Genomic DNA, 19,644 nt, shown 5'->3' on the forward strand with positions numbered 1-19,644 from the left:
GATCGAGAAAGTCTTCTTGACCAAAAAGGGGAAGAGATATGAAACAAAATAAAGTTTCAGTGGCTGAGAGATTTCAAATGAAGTCAAGAGGTCGTTATGGACATTATTCTTATGTGTTATATAGACATCCCTTTTCGGTTTTTAGTGTACTGGAATAGCTGGAAGGAAATACCTGAAACTGTTGAACTGCAACCCAGTAGCCTTGATTCTCGAAGACAATTGTATAACCATGTAGCTTACACAGTGTGACTATGCGGTTGTGAAAACATTGTGTCTCACACTCCTTTTATTCAGTGTATTGACAGATGAGTAGAAAAATGGGGACAAAATGAAATGAATGATAGGGAGGAATGGGGGGATGGGATATTTGGGGTCTTCTTTTTTACTTTAATTTTTATTCTTATTCTTTTCTTTTTTGCAGTAATGAAAATGTTCAAAAATTAATTGTGGTGATGAATGCAAAACTATATAATGGTACTGTGAACAATTTATTGTACACTTTGGATGACTGTATGGCATGTGAATATATCTCAATAAAATTGACTTTAAAAAAAAAAGAAATGCAGCAAAGGCAGTGCTGAGAGGGAAATTTATTGCCTTAGACATCTGTATTAAAAGAGAAGAGAGGAGAAAATTGAGGAATTAACAGTTCACCTGCAGGAACTAGAGAAAGAACAGAAAACTAACCCCAAAACAAACAGAAGGAAGGAAATAACAAATATTAGAACAGAAATAAATGAAATTGAGAACATGAAAACAATAGAGAGAATTAACAAAACCAGAAGCTGGTTCTTTGAGAAAATCAATAAAATCGATGGGCCCTTAGCTAGGCTCACAAAAGAGGATAGACAGATAGATAGATAGATAGATAGATAGATAGATAGATAGATAGAGAGATAGATAGACAGATAGATAGATATAGGATGCAAATAAATAGAATCAGAAATGGGAAAGAGGACATAACTACTGACCCTGCAGAAATAAAGGAGATAATGAGAGGATACTATGAGCAACTATATGCTGATTAACTAGACAACTTAGATGAAATGGACAACTTCCTAGAAAAGTAAGAACAACCAAAATTGACTCAAGAAGAAATAGACTGCCTTGACAAACCAATCACAAGAGATTGAGTCAGTCATCAAAAAACTCCCAAAAAGAAAAGCCCAGGACCAGATGGCTTCACATGTGAATTCTACCAAGCATTCAGGAAAGATTGTCTTTCTTGATCTTGCTCAGACGCTTCAAAAAAATTGAAGAGGAGGGAAGGCTACCTAACTCATTCTATAAAGCCAACTTCTCCTTAATACCAAAGTCAGACAAAGATACTACAAAAAAGAAAATTTTAATACAATCTCTTTAATGAATATAGATGTAAAATCCTCAACAAAATACTCACAAATCAAATCCAGCAGCAGATTAAAAGAATCATACACCATTACCAAGTGGGATTTATTCCAGGTATGCAAAGCTGGTTCAACACAAGAAAATCAATTAATGTACTACACCACATCAATAAATCAAAGCAGAAGAACTACATGATCATCTCGATCAATTATGAAAAGGCATTTGACAAAATTCAACAGCCTTTCTTGATTAAAACACTCAAAAGGATAGGAATAGAAGGGAACTTTCTCAATATGATAAAGGCAATATATGAAAAACCCACAGCTAACATCATACCCAATGGGGAGAGACTGAAAGCTTTGCCCACTGTCACCACTGTTATTCAACATTGTGCTGGAAGTTCTAGCTAGAGCAATTACGTAAGAAAAAGAAATAAAAGACATCTACACTGGAGAGGAAGAAGCAAAACTTTCCCTGTTTGCAGATGACATGATCCTATATGTAGAAAATCCAGAAAAACCTATAGCAAAACTACCAGAGCTAATAAATGAATACAGCAAAATGGCAGAGTACAAGATCAATGTGCAAAAATCAGTATTGTTCCTACACACAAGTAATGAGCAATGGGAGGAGGAAATCAAGAAAAAAATTCCATTTACAATAGCAACCAAAAGAATCAAGTATTTAGGAATAAACTCAACCAAGGCCACAAAATACCTATACACAGAAAACTACAAGACACTGCTAAAAGAAATCAAAGAGGGCCTAAAAAATGGAAGAACATACCATGTTCATGGATTGGAAGACTAAATATAGTTAAGATGTCAATTCTACCTAAACTTAAGTATAGATTCAGTGCAATATCAATTAAAATCCCAACAACTTATTTTCAGAAATAACCAAATTTATGTGGAAGGGCAAGGTGCCTCAAATAGCCTAAAATACCTTGAGAAAGAAGAATGAAGTGGGAGGTCTCACACTACCTGACTCTAGCGCATACTACAAAGCTACAGTGGTCAAAACAGCAAGGTGTTAGCATAAAGATAGATATACTGGTGGAGCCATTTTTCCTTTCTTTCTTTTCTGATGGCTCCCACCTGCTTTCTTCTGCTTTCTTCCTCTGATAAACCTTAAATTCTCTACTTAAACCATGACTCGCTGCGTTTGTGTGGATTCTTGAAAGGCTCTGAACCTAACATTTGGTGCTGAAGACCCGGGACGGAGGTTTGACTGAGGTTTAAGTTTCCTGGCCCCTCAAGACAATGGGGCAGCCTCCCAGTCAACTCCATTCCCTGAACTACGCAGCCATTCAGGTTTCCAAGCATTCAGTGGCTTGAGTCCATCAACTCAGACCACCTTGATGCGATGCCGGCTCACCCTCTTGGCTCTCAAATCTCTACAACTAATTCGGCCCTAGTTAGGTAAGTGATGTCTTTCTGCCCAGATCCCTCCTCGGGAGTTTTGTTCGGTGTCCCATGGACACCCCAGCCCACCACAGGGTGGCACCTTGGCTCACTTGGATGCGACGCCTGGCTTCGTAAGCCTAGGGAAACTGAGCGCTCAGTCAAAACTCTCCGACACTCCATGAGTGTCTTTCCCCGTTGCAGCAGTCAAAGTAACCTGGGGGACGCCTTGGGTGAAAGACTGCACGCATTTCCTGACCCCCAACGGCAAACTGGGGACGCCTGCTTTGTTGTTGCGACTGGGTCGTATGGGTCTGGACCATTAGTCTCACTTGAGCAACGTTTTGGGTGGTCTCTGTAAGCCTCTAAAGGAGCAGGGAACCGTGGGTCTCCCCATGGGAGATCTCCGTAAGCCTCTGACGAGCGTAGCCCCAATTCGTGTCAGCCTCGTCCAGGGAAATTGTAAGCCTCTAAAGGAGCAGGAAACCATGAATATCTCTCACGGGCAATCTCTGTCAGCCTCTGATGAGCAAAAATTCCCTAACAAATCACAAGCCTGTCAAATTTCTTAAATAATCATAGGTAATATACAGTCACTTTTCAATAGCTCCAAAGCTAAATTTCCTCCTAAATCTACCCCCTCAGATGTTTACACTTCAATTAAAAGGGGAAGTAGAACCAATTAAATTTGGCCGCAGTATCCTTTAGAACAACAAAAACATTGGCCAGGAAATGGCACTTTGAATTGGCAAATTCTCACTGAACTTAATAATTTTATTCGGCACAACAATAGGTGGTCTGTAGTTTTTAATCTTAAGCTTTCTAAACTGTTTAGTCCTGGCTATTCTTGGGCCACTCTGTCGTCTCCTACCAAATCCTCCTCCTTCACAAAAGTTCTTCTAAGTCTTCTGCTTTCCTCCCTACAAAAGTTAACCCTAAAAAGCCTTTAAGCAGTTTCTCTTTTTTAACCCTGCAAATCAACCCCCTTGTAACTCTTCTCTAACCCCTTCTGCTCCATTCCCCTTGCCGTTAACCCCTTCCCCCACTTCTCGTCCCATCGCCGCCGCCCCCTCCTTACCTCACCCCGCCCAGCGCGCTGCCCTGCGCCCCTCCCGCATCTCCCGCTCCAGCCCGCCTCTCCCAGGCAGGAGAGTGCAGCACAAACCTAAAGCGTGCACACCTGGCGTAACCGGAGAATAAATGAATAAATGAATAAGGCAAAAACTCCTCAATTACTGTCTGCTGCTGTTTTACTATCAACAAACCTATCCCATCCCTAACAATGTCTAGCCTCTAATTTACAAACACTAAAATTACATCCCAGTGAGCTGCTTCAATGTGTGAATGACCTCCTACTGTGCAGCTGCCCTACCCTTAACTCCCTCCAACAAAAAGGATATAGTTTCCAAAAATAAAAAACAACTTTCTAAGCCACAAGTCACTTACTTAAAAATTTCCCTCTCCCCTAACAAAAAGAAAACTCACTTCTCTATCTAATGAGAGGTCAGGTAAGCCGAACTATTTAAAACCATGTTTTCAAATGCCCTAATCCATGTCTCGTGGGCTGTAAAGCTCCCCTCAGCTACCCAGAAATTCTTCCTAGAGTACCGGGACTCGGAAGTCCAGGTGAAAGTTGACCGCTGCAGGCAGGCGCCGAACACATCTGAGTTGAGGTAGTTTTACGGTTGGGACTTTCCCTGTGCTTGGTAAGTGTGTAATTTTTTGTTTATTGTGTTCAGTCTGCTTTCTTTTGTTTCAATTAGTCTACTGTGCAGTAATGCTAATTAAGTTAATCCAGAAGTCTGCATGCAAACTCAGTGGGCTTAAGCCCCACTAACTGTAACCCCAGATTTCTAGTTCTCTTTTAAATTTTGTGCAGTTTGCACAGTTTGCATTTGTGTGAAAAACCAGTAACATTTAAACAGCTCCTACTCCTATGTTCTGTCTTTATAATTTCTTTTGCTGTTGTTCAGCCGTGGGAAACTCTCAAAATGTGCCAGTTTACATCTTTCTTAAAAACTATTCTTAATAATTAGTCTAAATTTAAAAAGTGTCATTAAAATTGTTAATAAGCTATAGCTGCAGCCAGCTGGCCTTTATGTGTAGTACCGCTAGCTATAGCAAACTGTCTCAAGAAAAGAAAAAAAAAAATCTGTAAGTTAAACAAAGTTACAGTTTAAAAATATATGCAGAACTTCCACCTCTGCTTTAATATCATAACTTCCAAAGCAATTAAAAAATATAATAATAATGTAAATGTGCTAGCCTATCAGTTTTTAAAATTAAAAAGTCAAAAAGAACCTAGTCAAAAGGATCCTTGCAAAAACCTAAAATTACTGAAAGGACATCAAAAGTAACTAATACAATTTAAAATCAGCAAAAGTGCAAATTATCAAACCAGTGTCATAAAATAATATCTCTACTAAGGAATCTGATAATGAGAACTTTAACCCTCTCTATAAAGGATGTTTTGTTTTAAACATTTAGCATCATTCTAACAAGCTTAATTTTAGTGGTAATAGCATGTTGTGTAGAAGGTATAAAGAATGTTTTTCTAATTAAGGGAAAAAGGCAAGTAGGTTTGCCCTAAATGACTTATTGTTTAGAAATGTAAAATAAAGCCTGGAAGGATAGGAATGTGGGATAAAGCTTAGATAAATACAGAAAGTTGTAAAAGGTTTGTAGAGTGGAAAATTTATTTCTGTAGTCAAGGTTGAAAGATAGGTACAAAAAGCTGTAAAAAGCTTGCGAAAACAATTATTTCTGTAATCAAAGTTAAAAAAAATGGTAAAAACTAGTAATAACACTGCTTAACAACGAAAACCTCAACTGCAAGTGTCTCACATTAAGATCTTTTGCTGTTTTTACCAAGAAAAAGTTTCCTTAAATTATTAGGGTGTTATTTCTTAATAAAAGGTTGTAGAAGTGTTTTTCTGAGTAATCAGTGTAGGATGCAAAAAGTCTCTTTTATCAAAATAACTTCTTGCACTTCATGTTAACATTATTATGTTCTTAACTGTTTATTTAAATTCTTGTACTAAGCATCTTTTCGTTTAAATTATTGTCTGTCCCTATACTCTTATTTAAATAGGAGATTACATAATGAAACCCAAACTGGCTAAACAATGACCCAATAAGGCTCAAGCCTTTTCTAATAGAAACCATAGGTTTAAAGCATAAAACAAACCTGTAACATGAGCACAAAGTCCCTTTAACAGCCTTGTTTAGCCAGTAAATAAAACTATGTTTACTCATTTTCTATTAAAACTTTGTGAATGCATAAAATTATTGTTTTCTAAGCTATCCATGCCTCAAATAAATATGTCCAAGAAAATACTTTGCTAATTAATTAATTAAATTAGACAAACATCTCCTTGTAATCACAAAGCAAAAGCTTTAACCCATATCCTCTTAATATATCCCAAACCTACCAAGGAAGCCACCTTAAAGCACATAAAAAGGTGGGCATAAAAAGCAGCCATAAAATGGCAAACAGTAAAACCCTCTCAAATACTCTAATTTAATAATTGTTATACAAGATTATAAAGCTTATTTGTAACTGCACCCTTGTTCAGTAATATAGTAATCAACATATTCATAAAGCCAATATGCTATAAAAATTTAACAAAACTGAAAAAACAAAATACTTTCATGAATTTCAAAATTCATGCAAAGTTAAATCATTGTGTGCATTTAAAAAAATAATAATAATGTCACACCTATACATTCCATTAATCCTTGCCAATAATTGTTTATTACTATTTCAAGATGCATTAACTAAAGTGTTTTAATTATTTAGCAATATTCTAACAAGTTTAAACCTATATTTTTTAGTAAAATGTTATAAAATGTTTTCCTCAATAATCAATGTAAAAGGCAAAATAATTAAATTCATGTAATATGTTATAAGTTGCAGAAGAAACATTTAGACAATGTTATAAGAATTAAAAACTTCTAACCTTCTTTTAGTTACTGATGTGCATAACATCAAACCACAATGTAATACTGCTAGTTATAATTTCAGTTATTTTTAAAGTGTTATCTGTCACAAAAACAGCCAAATTTCCTTGTAAGTTACATTGTTTTACTCTAATGCTTCTCTGAAAGTACTTGCAGTTAGCTACAAGTCAAAGCTTCATCTTCAACAATAACAAAAAAACACTTTTAAAAAGAAGTAAGGCAAGTACATAAATTATGTTCTACCCATTATCTAACATAACCCTACTAAAAATGTAAAGAAAAATTAGACCTCTATCTTAATCAAAGTACCTGCATGTTTAAACCAAGCTCCTAGTACTGTGCCTGCATGCTCTCTCCCCATCAGAGTTATTGGTAAGACCCATTTCTGTGGTCCCTAAAGCTATAACGGTGTCAACCAGATCACATGGACATGCCCCAGAAGTAAATGGACACATGCTGTTACTGCAAACACCTTTTACTACAGACACCTTTGCCTCTTCCTGCCAGAAAAGACTCAATCACTTAAGCTTTTCGGTGGACATTGCCTCCAGACTAGCTCTGCTGCATGGTGCCACAGGGTGCTGTGGAACAACCAATGAAACCCTGGAACCCACCGTCCTGCTTCCCAGAGGACCAACGATGCTGCACTACAACTGTACAAAAAAGATACCTCCCAGAGCTGCAATTGCCAGTGTGATGTGGTTAAAACCTAAAAACATAATTAACACTAAGGCCTGCTCTTATGAGGGGACAGCATGTATGATATTATAAACTTAACACCCAATGCAGCTCAGGAAAAACTTAAACATTCATTAGCATTCAGGGCTACACATATATACCAAATAAATATAACAATGTCTCTTCAATATTAAATCATATGCAAAATAATAATAATGTCAAAATTATAGTAAACTAAACGCATTTTCTAAGTGGTTAATGAATTTACCATGAAATAGAAAATGGCCCTTATTACCATAGTTTGTGTTCTGCTTGTCACTTGTTTGTCTTAATTGTTGCTTGTATTGTATCTTTAAGTTTGTCCACAGCATCTTCCAAATTAATATAAAAACCTATTAACCCTTGCTCAGCAAAAAGCAGTTACAAGAAAAACCTCCACCCACCTCCCCCTTTACAGAAGATGCTCACAAAATATCATTTCTTAAAAATAAGAAACTGTCTCATAAAAAGGAAAGATTTAATTGCTGAGTAAGTCTAAGTAAGTAAGAAATATTCAATAAAACTTTCTCTTAATTTTTCTTTCATTCTTCTCCATGCCTCTACAAGCTATTCTACTCCCCCTTATGGGGCCAGTAATTATCCTTATATTAATTTTCCTTTTTGCTCCTTACTTCTTACAATGTCTAATTAAATTCATCAATAGGTCAATAGCAGCCGTGACTAACCAGCAAAACTCCGAAAACATACTCCTGCTACAACGAAAAATGAAAATCTGCTCCTGCTGCAGCAAAATCTTCATTACCAGCTGGTTCCAGCAGAAAATATCCAAACATCAATCTAATAATGCTGAAACTTAGTTCAAAGCAACTCTGCCCCAACTCCGTCCAAACCCAGCCGGAAGCAGCTAAGAGACAACTGCGACGTCCCTTTTCCCCTATAAAGGTTGCTTCGAGCTAAGTTAAAGCATTAACCCAAAATTCTACCCAAACCTGTGCCAATTTTTTATTAAAAATAAAAGGCAGGAATGTCAGGCCCCAGAGAAAGAGTCTAACATATAGAAGGAATGTCTGATCCATGGGCCCTGCTGCTTATCTCATAAATACCAGGTGTGCCATAAACTAAGGGTTGAAGGCTGTTTTAGGAATCCCAGTCACAGTGGCACCTAGACTCCAGGAGGCAAACAAGGCAAGATCAGACAGGCCCATAAAGATGAATGACCACAAACAAGCCAAAAGGCCTGCTTCCTCCACATAGATTGCACATCAAAGAAGAGTAGTGTGTTAAAACCCTAGTAACCAGTCAGCAGAAACTGATAAGCACTCACCCAATCGAGGCCCAGAACACACTCAGCAGGACCTTCCCCCCCAATACCCAATGTGGGTTTTTCCTTTAAAAAATGCTGCTCTCAGATAGAGGGCCGGAGCCATTTTTCCTTTCTTTCTTTTCTGATGGCTCCCACCTGCTTTCTTCTGCTTTCTTCCTCTAATAAACCTTAAATTCTCTACTTAAAAAAATAATAATAATAAAGATAGATATACTGACCAATGGCATTAAATTGAGTGTTCAGGAAAAATAGACTCTCATCGATGGAAAATTGATCTTTGTTATGGCAGTCAAGCCAACACAACTGGGACAGAGCAGCCTCTTCAATAAATGGTGTTTGGAGAAATGGATATCCATATGCAAAAGAATGAAAGAGGACTCCTATCTCACACCTTCTACAAAAATTAACTCAAAATGGATCAAAGACCTAAATACTAACACTAAGACCATAAAACTTTTAGGAGAAAATGTAAGGAAATATCTTAAAGATTTTGTGATAGGAGGTGGTTTCCTAGACCTTACACCCAAAGTGCAAGCAATGAAAGAAGAGCTAAATGGGAGCTCCTCAAAATTAAACACATTTGTATATCAAAGGACTTTGTCAGAAAAGTAAAAAGCCAGCATAGGCAATGGCAGACAATATTTGGAAACCATATATCAGATAAGGGTTTAATATCCAAATATATAAAGAGATCCTACAACTCAACAACAAAAAGGCAAACAACGCAATTAAAAATGGGAAACAGACATGTACAGACACTATTCTGAAGAGGAAATACAAATGGTTCAAAAGTATATGAAAAGATGTTCAACTTCACTGGCTATTAGGGAAATGCAAATCAAAACCACAATGTGAGACCATTTCACACCTGGAATAGCCATTATCCAAAAAAAAACAAAAAAACAAAAAACAAAATTACAAGTGCTGGAGAGGATGTGGAGACAAAGGCACATTTATTCACTATTGGTGGGAATGTAGAATGGTGCAGTCATTCCGGAAGACTGTGGCGGTTCCTCAGGAAGCTATGTATAGAATTGCCATATGATCCAGCAATTCCATTACTAGGTATATACTCAGAGGAACTGAAAGCTAAGACACAAATGGACATTTGTAAACCAACGTTTATAGCAGCATTATTCATGATTGCCAAGAGCTAGAAATAGCCCAAATGTCCATCAATGAATGAGTGGATAAACAAATTGTGGGATAAACATACAATGGAATATTATGCAACTGTAAGACAGAACAAAGTCTTGGAACATATAACAATGCTGAACTCTTTGTGTATAACCTGGTCAGTCTCTGGAACTGTAGTTATCTATGTGACACCTGAGACCCAGAGCTAGAGTTTGAATGAAACTTGAGGACGTTATGTTGAGCGAAGTTAGCCAAAAACAAAAGGACAAATACTGTGTGGTTTCACTAATATGAACAAACATTAGTGTGCAAACTTTGAGAGTTAAAGCTGAGAACACAGGTTATCAGGAGACAGAAAAAGGGTAGAGATCAGGCATTTGATGCCGAAGGAGTATAGAATGTTCAACAGGATTGATTGTATAGGTACAGAAATGGATAGCACAATACTGTGTGATGGTAGCACAATATTGTAAGTACACTGAACAAAGATGTCTGTGAGTAAAGTTGAAAGAGGAACACTAAGGGTATGTATGACACCAGAAGGAAAGAGAAGATAAAGACTGGGACTGTATAATTTAGTGAAACCTGGAGTGGTCAATGATGGTGATTAAATGTACAAATATAAAAATGTTTTTACATGAGGGAGAACAGATGAATGTTAACCTTGCAAGATGTGAAAATTGGATGGTACTGGGGAAAAAATATAATCCATGCAAATTAGAATCTATAGTTAACAGTAACATTGTAATATTCTTCCATTAAATGTAACGAAGGCAATATACAAAAGTTAAATGTCAATAAGGGGGGATATAAGGGAGAGGTTTGGGATTCTTGGTGGTGGTGTTATTGTCTAACATTATATTTTGTTTTATTTTTTCTTTTATCTTTTTCATTATTCTTTTTTTAAATTTTTTGGAGTAATTAGTATGTTCAAGTGCTGATTGTGGTAATGAATGTACAACTATATAATGATATTGTGAACAACTGATTGTATACCTTGGATGATTGTATGGTATGTGAATTATCTCTATAAAATTGCAGGGGGGTAAATAAACAGAGGAATACAAGTGCTGGAGAAAACCTGGAGAGAGGGATGTACCTATTCACTATTGGTGGGGAAGTAGAATGGCACAGCCCTGCTGGAGGGCAGTGTGATGGTTAAGTATGTAGGTGCCACAGGGAAGCTAAATATGTGGATGCCACAAGGTCCTGCAACCTTATTATTGGGTATACACTTGGAAGAACTGAGAGCAGGGACACAAATGGATATTTGCACACTGGTGTTTATGGTGGCAGTATTCATGATTTGCGATGGATGGAGGTGGCCTAAGGGTACACTGACTGATGAACAGAATGGTGAACTGTGGTGTATACATTCAATAGAATATTGAATGACTGCAAGAAGGAATGAAATGAGACATGCAACTAGGTAAATGGATCTTGAGAACTGTGTTTTTAGTGAAATACGCCAGAAATGAAATGACAAACATTATAATGCCTCACTAACATGGTCTAACTATAATGTGTAAACTCTGAGAACTGAATCTTAGAGCATAGGTTATCAGGGTAATGCTTACTGTAAAGGTCCCTATATTGTAAGCTCTTACAACCATCACATCTGTTCCAGAGTTGTAATGGTTATCTCCAAATTCTGAGATGCTGAACTTTTTGTGTATAACCTGGTCAATCTCTGGAACTTTAGTTATCTATGTGACACCTGAGACTCAGAGGTAGAGTTTGGCAGCTATGAAAGTCAGTATTACCTCATACAGCAACAGTTTAAAAAGCTGAAAGAGTACGGACTTCAATTAGGAATATGAAGCAGATCTGGTTAGGACTAAGGCAAATCAGGCCAAAGGGTAAAGGATGATATTGACTCTGTTTAAAACTTCAACTTCTGTGTGAGACCAAGGGATGTTTATTTGGTGCAGGGTCTATATTTTCCTTAGCACACTAAATAATTTAACTTGTATGGTCAGTTTATTCAAACATCATAATTACATGGAACTTTGAATAGGAAGTGAGATCTGGTAGGTTTGTACAGTTTAGTGTGAAATCCCAATACATCCCAAGGTAATTTGGGCAGAGAACAAAATGTATTTGCAGGGCCCCCCTGAGGAACTGGGGGAAAATGTGGAAATATTAAACTTCCCCACCTGGGGAATTCCTGATATTCTCACAAGCGTTAGGGACTGACTACCAATTTAGTAGGCCGACCCCTCAATCTTGGGGATTGCCCTTATGAAGCTTGTTACTGCAAAGGAAAAGTTAAGCCTACTTACAACTGTGCTTAAGAGACTACCCCAGAGAACCTCTTTTGTTGTTCAGATGTGGCCTCTCACCCTCTAAGCCCACTTGGCAGGTAAACTCACTACCCTCCCCTCTATGTGGGACATGACTCCCAGGGGTGTAAATCTCCCTGGCAACATGGAACATGACTCCCAGGGATGAACCTGGACCCAGAATCATGGGATTGAGAAAGTCTTCTTGACCAAAAAGGGACGAGAAATGAAGCAGAATAAAGTTTCAGTGGCTGAGAGACTTCAAACAGAGTCTAGAGGTCACTATTATACACTATATAGATATCCTTCTTTCATCTTTATTGTATTGGAATAACCAGAAGGAAATATCTGAAACTGTCAAACTTTAACCCAGTAACCTTGATTCTTGAAGATGATTATGTAACTGTGTAGCTTATACGGTGTGACTTGTGTGATTGTGAAAATCTTGTGGCTCATACTCCCTTTATCCAGTGTATGGACAGATGAGTAGAAAAATGGAAACAAAAATTAAATGAATAACATGGGGGAATGGGAGATGGGATGTTTTGGGTGTTCTACTTTGTTTGTATTTTTATTCTTATTTGTATTTTTGGAGTAATGAAAATGTTCAAAACATGATTTTAGTGATGAATGCACAACTATATGAGGATACTGTGAATAATTGTACACTGTGGATGATTTTAGGGTATGTGAATATATCTCAATAAAACTGAATTGGGTGGGTGGGGGGTAGTATATAGCCTTTCAGGAACTGCCTTTGGGTTTGGGATGGCAGGTGACTGGGCTTGAACAGGTTTCCTGGAAACTGCCCAAACAACAACACCTGCTCATATTCAAGCTGCCAGAAAACCTGGCAACCTCCACCCCTAGTACCAGCTCCAGGCAACCCAGGGACAGGAACAAACTCTGAAAGGAGACTGTTTACCCAGCTGAGGTAATAAATTCTCCCAGATCAGTGAGACGTATTTAACATAAAATAAGAGCTGACATTTATCACCTTCCCAGGGAAAAGTTTTCTAACATTGCACCAAAGACATGGACCAGGCAAAATGATTCTGTAGACTTGAACTCTTTTTTTTGTCAAGAGTAGTTATACCTTGAGCAAAAGAAGAAAAGTATACCTTGTAATAGTTCAATTCTATATGGGAAAAAGGTAGGTTTTGTCTTTGAAGTATTGCTTCACTATTACAGAATTCCATTAAAAAAACAGCAGCTCTCCAAGAAGGCAGCCCAGAGCTATTGTAATAGATATGACTGACCAATAATAAACCAACAACCACCACCACCACCACCAACATCATCATTCCCTACAAATCCAAGCCAAAAAAAAAAAAAACTTTGGCAATTGAGCTTTTTAATTAGTATGTCCAAAGGATAGCTTATTATGTTCAGTACTAATGAAAGATTTCTAATTCTTACTTTAAAATATTTGAAATTTTTGTGACATTCATAAAACAAATAGATTGTCAGCAGTTTGTCCTTTGTTTAGGTAATGACAGAAATAATCAACAAAGCAACTGTTCATATCTCTAAGGTCTGTTCTTTTATGCTTTGGAATGTTCCCAGAGGAAAAAAAATGACCTTGGTAACACGTAATTCTACAATAATCCTAGAGATATAACAAGTACAAAGTCTGAATAATATTGACTTGATAATACCTAGTCATATTAAAATTGATGTCACTGTTTTTATTAGAATGAGCTTACTTACATATTACAGATCATACATTTTATGCCTTTCAAGCAGACATACTGCTTTTCGCCTTTGATTCAGCCCCCACAGGGCTGAATTCTGCTTTATAATAATATTGAGTAATAAAGCCTTCCCATGGATGGTGACAAAAGGTGTTATATTCAATACTTCAATATATCTAACACAAAAAAAAATAGAAGTCACAATGTAACATACTTCAAGAGAATTTCAATTTGAAACTGTTTTAACAAACCATCCATTCCCCATGCTCACTGGAATTCTGCTTTTAAAAGAGAGATAACAATACCCACCTTGGAGGACTGAAATGAAGATTAGAGAGAAAAATAAGAGCAATTGGCCTAGCCTCAGGAATATAACAATCATTTGCCAATATTTTATCCTATTTTACATAAAACCCCACAGCTGTTCCTTTAATATAGGCTTTGCCTTCTCTTTGTACAGAGACTATACTCACACACACAGAGAGAAATACAGAAACATTTTAGGAAAATAATAATTATTAATCACAGAGTACAAATACTAATCCAAGAAAATGATGGCAAGACAAATGTTTTCTTTGGCTTTTCGGATTACCATTCAACCTACATTTGGGGACTGGTGGCTTACTACATGCCTGGAGACTGGTTATGCAAAGAAAAAAGATATCAGAGCTCCCAAGGAACTTAAAAGAAAAATGCTCTTGACATTGATTTAGAGCATATTTGTAGTTAAGTGTAAATGACTCTGGAAATTAGAAATGACCAAAAAAAACCCAGAGCAGGAAGAAGCAGTTTGAGCATGTACCCAACCTGCCATCTTGTCACAAAAGTCCCCAATCATCGATTAGAGCAAAGTGGCCAGAAGCCACTGGCACTCACCCTTGTAAAATATGAAGAAGCTGCTTGATGCCTCCCCAAATGCGAATTTCCACACTGGTCTCGGGGTCCTCACAAACCTGAACTAGAATCCAGACAACGCTCCAGAGCAGTTTCAGGTGGTCCGAGTGGAGGAGACTGAGGAGTACAGGAATCCCCTCATAGAGCTTCACCTGCTCTTTCACCTGGGGTTCGGCACAAAGCAGGCGCAGTAACTCTGCAGTTAGTCTGAAAGGGGATGGGGAGGGGGGAGATCAGAAGCACAGCACTCATGGACCGTTGACTTGACATTTTGACTAGAGCTGTCACCACTTCATGGACTGAGTCTAACCATTCAAAAGTCACAGGCTTTATCAAACATTTTCTGTAAAAGGACGGACAGTAAATATTTTCAACTTTGCTGGCCATACAGTCTCTGTTGCAATTATTCATCTCTGCTGAGATAACACAAAAGCAGCTACAGATACATAAAAGAATCAGAATGGCTGTGTTCCAACAAAACTTAATTTACAAAAACAACCAGTGTGCCAAATTTACCTAGCAAGTCACAGTTTGCTAACCACGGTTCTGTCATATCCTCATTGGTCTGGCCTAAGAAATCTATTGGCCAGCAATGAGGTATTGAATATGTATAGTGTGCCCTGTATTATGCTAAAGATAAAAGACATATAAAGGCCTTATTCTAGTCCCCAGAAATTTACCCCATGGTTGCAAAATGGCAAAAACATTGCATGCGTTATAGAAATAAGTACTAAGTTCCCAGCAAGTATTTGGAGACTTAAATAAAAATAATTATAGTACAAGGCATAAGGTTCAGCTGAGCTCTGAAAAACTATGACAATGGTTTCATGGAATCATCCTCAGTCTTCTAGTCTCCACACTCCAAATACTCTCCCTAGATGGTGCCATCCATTCCTGTGGCTTCAAACACTACCTCTACCCTATCATCGCTATCCCAGCCCAGGCACTGTTTCTAATCTCCAGAATGTCTAGTCATATGGATGATTCATAAGTATTTATCCCACTGTGTCTAAAATCAAAGTCATTATCCTCCTCCCCACATCTGCTCTTCCCCTGATATCCGTGATAATAACTCATGGCACCAGAATCTTTACGATTTTCTAAGCCAGAAAACACTGGAAACATCTTAGATCCTTCCTTCTCTTTCTCCAACCTGCCATTGCCAATCAAGGATCCTTAGTTGCCCCTATGTCCTGAGGAGGTGCTGAGGTTGATTCCCCTGTGAACTGTGTAACTAGCTAAACCCATTTGTTGCTCCCACTATTGGGATCCTTGAACATGCTCAAGATATAAGTCCTTCATCATCTGCCTCTGCAATACTTTCATTCTCACACTGCTTCTTAATTCCTCTCCCCTGCACCAACTTTCCGTGGCTCCTCTCTCTCCCATACTCTTCTGCTCTTCCATTCAGACCTGAAAGGGTTCTTTGGTAAACAGTGTTCTTCACCTTCTCAAACTTTCTACACCAAATATTTCTTCGTCACTCTATGTGTAGATAAATTCTACCACCTCACCCCTACCCTCACCCCCCAACCCTACCCCCCAAACACATTGCTATCAGAGTAATCTTTCCAAAAAAGTAAATCTGATCATGATTAAAACCTTTCTGAGAGTCCCCATAACACTCATGATAAAGTCCACAGTCCTTATTTACCACACAGACCACATCATGACCCTACTACGTGTAACTTGCTGCCTCTTCTATAAGACGTCGACAATAACAGGGTTCTCACATGGATTCAAATGAGGTAACACACATAAGTGCTTAGACCAGGGCCTGGCATATAAAAACTGCTGATGAAAGCTTTATTTTAAACTTATCATTAACTGTTTATTCTAGTTTTCTGGCACTTGCCTTCCAGGACTCTTAGCTCCAGCTGTGCCCAACCATGCCCGTTCCTCTCACACATCCTTTTGGGCCTCCCTGTCAGAGACAACCTGTTTTCACTTGCTCTCTCCCTGTGCCTAGATAACTCCTCTTCCTTCCAGGAAACCTGGCATGACCCCCCTGATTGGCAGGCCTCTGCTCTGAGCTCCTAGAGCACCCTGAGCATCCCAACATCTGTCTGTCACACCACTTACAGAACTGTAGTGAAACTGCTGGTTTGCCTGTGTTCCTCCCCTACAGTCTAATCTCTTAACTTACTCATTGTTGGATTTCCCACACCTGACACAGAACTGGGTCCCTCACTTGCTGGTGAATGAGTTCACATAACCAAGACTATGCTTACAGTTTGTACAAGGGGGATAAATTGGCTTTGAATGAGAATCCAAGAGGATTTACTGTGAGTTAAGTGCCAGGACTTCATCACTTGGGATTTCTGTTATCTATTTTGTCTCTTTAGAAAATTTTGACTTACTCAACTAAATATCAAACGTTATAGGTTTAAACTCTGTTTAAAAAACAACCTAATAGCTATTGAGATACAGTAATTCTTCAGAGTAAAACATGGTTCAAGTAAAAATGAATCCATTTGACTGTAGATTCTGTTTTGAATTATAATAACAGGTGATCATGAAATAAGTAACTATTTTCATTTATTTTACTTGCTTTAAGTGAAACAGAATTTAGCAATCTGTTTGTTCAGAACACAAACTGAAATTACTAAAAATTGAGCCACATCAGTTTCTTTCTTTATAGAGAAAGGATGTAAACAAAAATATCAAAGATGTAATCATAAGAATTATATAATTAGACTGTAATCCCAGATCTAGAAGTAATACAGGACTAAAGGTAAATCAAAGCACCTCTTTGCTTTAGCTTTTTTATATTAACTTAAATTGAAGAGGAATTGCCAGGCTGACCCATGATATTCAGTTAACAATATAAATTACATGATATGATAAAAATAATAATAAATATTTGCATCGAATGTAAGAGATTGCCCTCTGTTAACAATCCTACCTTTTAGAAAGCAAGTCATATTCATGTAAAATCATCAGCAGATTTTCTACAATATTAAGTTCACTTATCTTCTCCCTACATTCTGGACTACAAGTTGAAAAGTATTAGGAATTACTAAAAATATATTTTACCATATCCACTTATATCTCAGCTCTCCTATTATCTCAGGAGGAGAGAGAAAATGCAATACATTCCATGGGGCAGGGCCACATCACATTCCAACATCCTATATAATATGTTATAAAATTTAAATGTACTTAGTAGTAGTATGATAATAATATAATTTCATTTCTCCAAAGGGAACCATAGTCTATTCACATACACACAAAAAATGATCCATTTATTTGTATAAAATATATTTAAAGCCCTTTGATTTAGAATAATCATGATATGAATGGAGAACAGGGTTATCTAAGAATTTTTTTTCAAAGACCAAAAAGTTTGAAAATGTTTTGCATGTTGTAAATAAATGCACAGGTTAGAATAAAGAGAAGTGATCAGGGAGATTCGATTGCTGAAGAAATATTACGGTAATTTAAACAACTGAGAGTTGGATGAAAAGAGTAGGCAAATATTTCCAAACAGGAAAAAAAGGCAACTTTAACTGAAATTTGCCTTTCCAACTTAAATTTTAAAGTGATGCTTTTTTCTATCCAGGATTCTCTTCAACATACTAATGCTATTCCATGCATACATTTCACAAGGTTTAACTAACTAGATGATGAAGTGACTGAAGAAAGTTTGCATCCCTCCCACCTGAATTGCTATAGCAGCAGAACTTGGAAGTATATTAAAATAAAATATTAAAATATAAAACTTACCTTTCAGCTAAACTAGCCAAAGCGAGAAGGGCACCCAATAGAACATTAGTATCTCGGGCACCAAGTAAATTTACTAATGTCTGAAAAATGAAGTAAAATAAATTGCATTTATTTTATATTTTTATTGTTTATTTATTTATTACTACTTTTATTAATATATTGATTATATATACATTTAATCATGTAATTACTATAAGACTTGAATAATATAATCTTTCCTTTTAAAGATCATAGAGACTTAACTTTAATAGGAGTTTTGTGAAACATTCAAAATATCCAGTTCTTAGGATCAAATTGATGCCCTAGGCACGTGTGGGGGGCGTGTGTGTGTGTGCGCGTGCGCGCACGCACGCATTATGGCACATGGAGCTGTATTAGTTTGAACCATATGAAATTGCCATTGTTTGTAGGTCAAAAATGGTTGAACATAGGTATTCCTATATGGTTCAGCCTCATAATAAGATGGTACAGTATTACTAACATATGAGTCAACTATACATGCAAGGTGGGCGACTTCAGTTTTAATCAAAACAAGCTAAATTCATAGCAGCAGGAATGAGCTTTCAGATCCCAGAAAGCTATAGGGGGCAGGCCTCGATCTTCTCCTTAGTTTGAAAGTCTTCAGTAGCTCTTTGAGACATTCCTTGCCCAGAACAGGAAGCAAAAGAGACCAAGCTACATGGGCCAGTCCAATTCTCACCCTTCCCTCTATTTCCATGTGCTCAAGGGCCATTTCTGACCTAATGGCATTTTAAGAATACTGTTAGTAACCAGTCACTGAGAACTCATTATGAGCCAGGCACTTTCCAAACTATGGAATTACTTTTTACCAAAATGTTCAAATTGTCAGTTTTTCCAAGCTAAGCAATATATGCAAATGCTACCAAACACTGCATTACTCTCTCAGATTTCTAACTGATGTTAAAGGACATCAACTGATGCTCCCAGGCATCCTCCTCAGTAAAATGACTTAGCTGGAAGTTTTCTCTGTCTTACCATTTGCCTTCCCTGAACCCCCATGTACATGAATTCACTTACCTTCTCTCTACGTTTTCAGAACTCAATGCCCCCAAAAAAGTACATACCCCAAACATATTCCAGGACAGAACTTCCATCTGTGAAACAATTGCTGGGGTGACGTTTCGGTTCCTGTTATGAGGACTTTTTCCCTTTATGATTCATTCTCTTTTATTTTAAAC

At 37.4% G+C, this 19,644-nt stretch overlaps 1 protein-coding gene across 11 annotated transcripts in view; it reads right to left on the minus strand.

The window, feature by feature from the left end:
- The window catches only part of NEK10 (NIMA related kinase 10), a 296,604-nt gene that overhangs the window by 216,734 nt on the left and 60,226 nt on the right, over positions 1-19,644 (minus strand). For 10 of the 11 annotated variants that reach the window (XR_005218355.1, XR_005218356.1, XM_037846074.1 and 7 more), the window contains 3 exons: positions 18,446-18,525; positions 17,625-17,711; positions 14,702-14,926 (listed from right to left, as the gene is read on the minus strand). Coding sequence is in view for 9 of the 11 variants with exons in the window: in XM_037846074.1 (XP_037702002.1) it covers positions 14,702-14,926; positions 17,625-17,711; positions 18,446-18,525 (392 nt within the window). In the remaining 2 variants the exon portion in view is untranslated. The remainder of the gene's footprint in view (positions 1-14,701; positions 14,927-17,624; positions 17,712-18,445; positions 18,526-19,644) is intronic. The other variant, XM_037846062.1, reaches the window with a different exon arrangement.

This window comes from Choloepus didactylus, chromosome 1, assembly GCF_015220235.1.
Source record: "Choloepus didactylus isolate mChoDid1 chromosome 1, mChoDid1.pri, whole genome shotgun sequence".
NCBI classification, from domain to species: Eukaryota; Metazoa; Chordata; class Mammalia; order Pilosa; family Megalonychidae; genus Choloepus; species Choloepus didactylus.